Here is a 5217-nt window from a genome sequence, read left to right as displayed (position 1 = left end):
TGTTAGAGTTCGATAGGAAGTGAATACACCTTGAAGAACTAGGCCACTCTGGACCGCCGTTGTCCACCTTGGACTGTCCCGTGGGTTTGAGTGAGACTGCGGTTCGGAGCGTAGCTGCCACCGCACGTGGAGGGGCTGCTTGGTTCGGAGCGTAGCTACCCCCGCACGTGGAGGGGCTGCTTGGTTCGGAGCGTAGCTGCCCCCGCACGTGGAGGGGCTGCTTGGTTCGGAGCGTAGCTGCCCCCGCACGTGGAGGGGCTGCTTGGTTCGGAGCGTAGCTGCCCCCCGCACGTGGAGGGCTGCTTGGTTCGGGGCGTAGCTACCCCCCACGTGGAGGGGCTGCTTGGTTCGGAGCGTAGCTGCCCCCCGCACGTGGAGGGGCTGCTTCAGCCTGCGCAGCTTCCACCACACATGGAGCCTGCGCTGTCTCATCTTCCCCCTCCAGATCCAGCAGAGGTGGCGCGGCTTCTACACCAGGAAGTACGTCCACAACTTCTACGCCCGCAAGAGATACCTGGAGGGACTGGCCAGGAAAAACCAGCTCGTCAGGTGAGCGGAGAGGAAGACCACAATCAAATCAAAAGATTTGATCGATTCGTTATTTTATTTTTTTGATATGTGTCACAAAAGGTTTTACAACAGGCCACAAATACTAACGGCCCGCGACCCAATTGAAACCACAGGAAGTATTCTGACGTTTGTTATGATCAGAGAACACAAGATAACCCCGCCCCCCTTCTCAGATTACGCCTAGTCTGGGATTAGATCACCTCTACTGAGGGATTTTTTTCAGGCAAAAGGATCAAATGTAATCTATGTTCAGCAGCGCTGTGGTGTGTGCAGTGTGCAGGAGGAGGATGTAGGTGTTAATGTGTGTGTTGAGACCCGTGTTAGCTGCACACGTCCGGGAGAGGAACGAGGAAGTCACTCCGCGCGGCCGAGCAGAGATGAATTGATCTGATTAATACCAGGGCCGTAGAGATTGGAACGTACTGTACTTGTGTACCGGTAACCTTAGAGAGAGAGATGGAGAGAGACGAGGGGGGGTAAAAAGTACCAACTGCCCGAGGTGAGCATGGCGGGGGGGGGACGATGTGACGAAATTAAAAATTACCGTCTGATTCCAACCAGTTCTGGTATTAATAAAACATGCTGTACGCTTGAGGGGAACAGAAAGAAGCCATCTTTTATTTTTGACAAAAAAAACTTGAACGTTAAGTCACATTTTTAATGTCGCTAATATATTTTGTGGGAAAATATCTTAAGGCCTCAGCTAAAATTAAATGTAAATTTGTTAAGTGCTCCTTGGATCACTGACTCCCCCCCCCCACACACACACACACACACACACACACCTCTCCTCTCCTCCTCTCTCGCTCTCCAGAGGTACGCTGCACAGGTCTGTAAATCCATTAACCTCTGAGTTATAGGACTGTAGACAAGTACTGTACATATACCTCAAACAGGATCTTAACAGGGGGGTGTGGAGAACTTATGGGCGCGTTACATTTAGGCTACTGTAGGCATTTCCTGTACCTTGATAAAACCTAGTCTAGAACTCTAAAGGTTTTTTTTTTTTAAATCTAGCTCTAGGTTTAATTAGTATGACTTTTAAAGATATTTTTTAGGGCTTTTCTGCTTTTATAGGACAGTTGAGAGAGACAGGAAATGTAGGAGAGAGAGGGGAGGATATGCGGCACAGGACCCGAGCATCGAACCCGGGTCCCCCGCGCGAAGGACTAGCCTTCATATGGTGCGCGCCTTACCCAGTGAGCTCTGTTGTAGGGTTGCAAAATTTCAAGGGATTTCATTCATCCATAACTGTTAACCTTAACGAACGATAGTGGATTAATTGATAAGAACGTCCCGCGCCGGACTGCGCTTTGCTCGCTTCGTTTTTGTGTCTTCCTCCACTGTGTCGTTGAAATTTCCCAGCATCCCAATTAGCCTTCGCTACATGGCGTGGCCCTCATGTGCAGTCAGACCCTAAATCAGGATTACATTTCACACAACTCCCGTTGATAACGTTTACTTCCCCCCAAAAAAGTTCTGGTCCATTAACAAGCAATTAATCGAGTTACCAAATCTTATTCGCGTAAATTATTTTCGCCAATTAATCAATAGTCAATTAACTATTAACATCCCTAGTCCTGATCATTGGGGAATCTGTCTGTAGTTAAGTGTTCCGCCGTGGAACCTTATGCCAGAGGCCCGGTTCTAGACAGGCGGCGCTGTGTTCGGAGGAGGGGTGTGATGGGTCTGTGGTACCGGGCAGCGCTGTGTTAGGAGGGGTGTGACGTGTCTGTGGTAGCGGGCGGCGCTGTGTTAGGAGGGGTGTGACGGGTGTGTGGTAGCGGGCGGCGCTGTGTTAGGAGGAGGGGTGTGACGGGTCTGTGGTACCGGGCGGCGCTGTGTTAGGAGGAGGGGTGTGACGGGTCTGTGATACCGGGCGGCGCTGTGTTAGGAGGAGGGGTGTGACGGGTCTGTGGTACCGGGCGGCGCTGTGTTAGGAGGATGGGTGTGACGGGTCTGTGGTACGGGGCGGCGCTGTGTTAGGAGGGGTGTGACGGGTCTGTGGTACGGGGCGGCGCTGTGTTAGGAGGAGGGGTGTGACGGGTCTGTGGTACCGGGCGGCGCTTTGTTAGGAGGAGGGGTGTGACGGGTCTGTGGTACCGGGCGGCGCTGTGTTAGGAGGAGGGGTGTGACGGGTCTGTGGTACCGGGCGGCGCTGTGTTAGGAGGAAGGGTGTGACGGGTCTGTGGTACCGGGCGGCGCTGTGTTAGGAGGAGGGGTGTGACGGGTCTGTGCTACCGGGCGGCGCTGTGTTAGGAGGAGGGGTGTGACGGGTCTGTGGTAGCGGGCGGCGCTGTGTTAGGAGGGGTGTGACGGGTCTGTGGTACCGGGCAGCGCTGTGTTAGGAGGAGGGGTGTGACGGGTCTGTGCTACCGGGCGGCGCTGTCTTAGGAGGAGGGGTGTGACGGGTCTGTGCTACCGGGCAGCGCTGTGTTAGGAGGAGGGGTGTGACGGGTCTGTGCTACCGGGCGGCGCTGTCTTAGGAGCAGGGCTGAGGAGATCTTTTCATTCAAATGTACAGACTGGCAGATGAGAATGGGAACGAGGATGATGATGTCATTGTATTGTTTTATTTTCCACGACACTCCTTCGGCAATTCCCGGCACACACACACACACACAGATCCACCCCTCCCTCCTCCCCCGCGTGTCTGCGTCGCCGTGGCGAGGTCATCCTACCGCCAGTTAATCACTTGTTTATTTAGTGCTTCTGGGGGTCGCGATCAATTAATGCGGAGCGCCGTTTATTTAAAATATCCTCTTCCTGTTAGCCGCGGACCCTCGGATCGCCAGCTGCCCGATCGCTCACCCTCGCAAAGGGCCGCTTTCTAATCCACCGCTCCCTCCCTCCCTCCCTCCCTCCCTCCATCCCTCCATCCATCCATCCCTCCATCCGTCCGCTGCATAAATTATTCAAAGTTTTACTAATGGTTCCTATTTAGTGTGGGCCGATGGGCCTTGCATGCCAATGATGGGGGCTGGCTTGTCCCTTCCTCTCTCTCTCTCTCTCTCTCTCTCTCTCTCTCCCTCTCTCTCTCTCTCTCTCATCCCTCTCTCTCTGGTCCCCGTACTGACAGATCTCTCGAACCCCAAAAACCATCTGTGTCATTTCATTAGCTACACCGCCCTCTCACCCTCACCCTCTCGTCCCTCTCTCCCTCTCTCATCCCCCTCTCTCTCTCTCCGTCCCCCTGGCCGGGATTCACCATGCGAGCGTGTCCGTCCCGTCCCCCCCCCCCGCCCCCGGCCCCCTCCCCGTACCAGACTAATGAAGTCAGGACCCCTTCCGCACCACTGTAATTTCACCGACGGAGTTTGCGCAACGTAACAATTTATCACTTGTCACGAAGACACTTAAAGTTCCGCGCCTTAATAAGGGCGCTCGGCGGGCCGGGGCAATTAGGACTGAGCGCTTTGCATATTTACTAAATATGAGTGTCATTGCTGCCCAGGCCTGTTGCCCGCGTGAATTATTCCTCTATCTGCCGTAAACAGCGGGGTAATTATTACTGCCATAATCAGATACATGTCTCACTATAATGTTCTAGCGTGGCAAAATCTTTTAACTCCTCGCGAGCTGAGGGGGATTTATGGACTTGTGGTCGGGCTGGGTTCCCCCCCCCCTCTCTCTCTCTCTCTCTCTCTCTCGCTCACCCCTCTTCTCCTCTCTCTTCCCTCCCTCTTCCTCTCTCTCTCTTTAACTCTCTCTCTCCCCCTCCCTCTCGCACCCCCGTCTCTCTCTCTCTCTCTCTCTCTCTCTCTGTCTCTCTCTCTCTCTCTCTCTCTCTCCCTCTCTCTCCCCCTCCCTCTCTCTCTCTCTCTCTCTCTCTCTCCTCTCTCTCTCTCTCTCTCTCTCTCAAGGACATCCATGAAAGGGAATCGGAGAGGGCTGCCCTCCGCTCAGCTCAGCCAAGCTTCCTTATGATACACCCGGGGTGGAGAGAGCTCTCTCTCTCTCTCTCTCACACACACACACACACACACACACACACACACACACAACACACACACAGAGACGCACACAGACAAACACACACAGACAAACACACAAGCACACACACACACACACACAGACATTCACACAGACACGCACACACACACACACACACAAACACGGACATAGCGCGCACACTAGCTTCTTTGTAACAAGCAGAACAGTTTCGAAATAGGCCCAAATAACATAGTGTGTGTGTTTGTGTGCGTATACGTTTGTGCGTGCGTGTGTGTGTGTGTGTGTGTGCGCATACGTACGTGCATATGCAGTCTCATGTGTGCTTGTCTGTTTCGGCATTTTTTCTTTTCTTTCTGTGAAACCTTTGCTAATGACAAGTTACGCAGGGCTTGGTCAGACTTGGTCAGGTTTGGTCAGGTTTGGTCAGACTTGGTCAGACTTGGTCAGACTTGGTCAGGTTTGGTCAGACTTGGTCAGACTTGGTCAGGTTTGGTCAGGTTTGGTCAGACTTGGTCAGACTTGGTCAGGTTTGGTCAGACTTGGTCAGGTTTGGTCAGACTTGGTCAGACTTGGTCAGGTTTGGTCAGACTTGGTCAGGTTTGGTCAGACTTGGTCAGGTTTGGTCAGACTTGGTCAGGTTTGGTCAGACTTGGTCAGACTTGGTCAGGTTTGGTCAGACTTGGTCAGGTTTGG

The 5217-nt window shown here is 53.3% G+C and overlaps 1 protein-coding gene across 1 annotated transcript in view; it reads left to right on the top strand.

Moving 5' to 3' along the window:
- Window positions 1-445: 445 nt before the first annotated feature.
- The window catches only part of spata17 (spermatogenesis associated 17), a gene marked incomplete at both ends in the record, with an annotated part of 8625 nt that continues 3853 nt past the window's right edge, over window positions 446-5217 (top strand). The window contains one exon of the mRNA XM_084462935.1: window positions 446-549. Within this exon, the coding sequence (XP_084319061.1) occupies window positions 446-549 (104 nt within the window). The remainder of the gene's footprint in view (window positions 550-5217) is intronic.

Source organism: Borostomias antarcticus, assembly GCF_949987555.1.
Source record: "Borostomias antarcticus genome assembly, contig: scaffold_1041, whole genome shotgun sequence".
In the NCBI taxonomy this organism is placed as follows: Eukaryota; Metazoa; Chordata; class Actinopteri; order Stomiiformes; family Stomiidae; genus Borostomias; species Borostomias antarcticus.
This window is presented reverse-complemented; position numbering and strand designations above follow the sequence as displayed.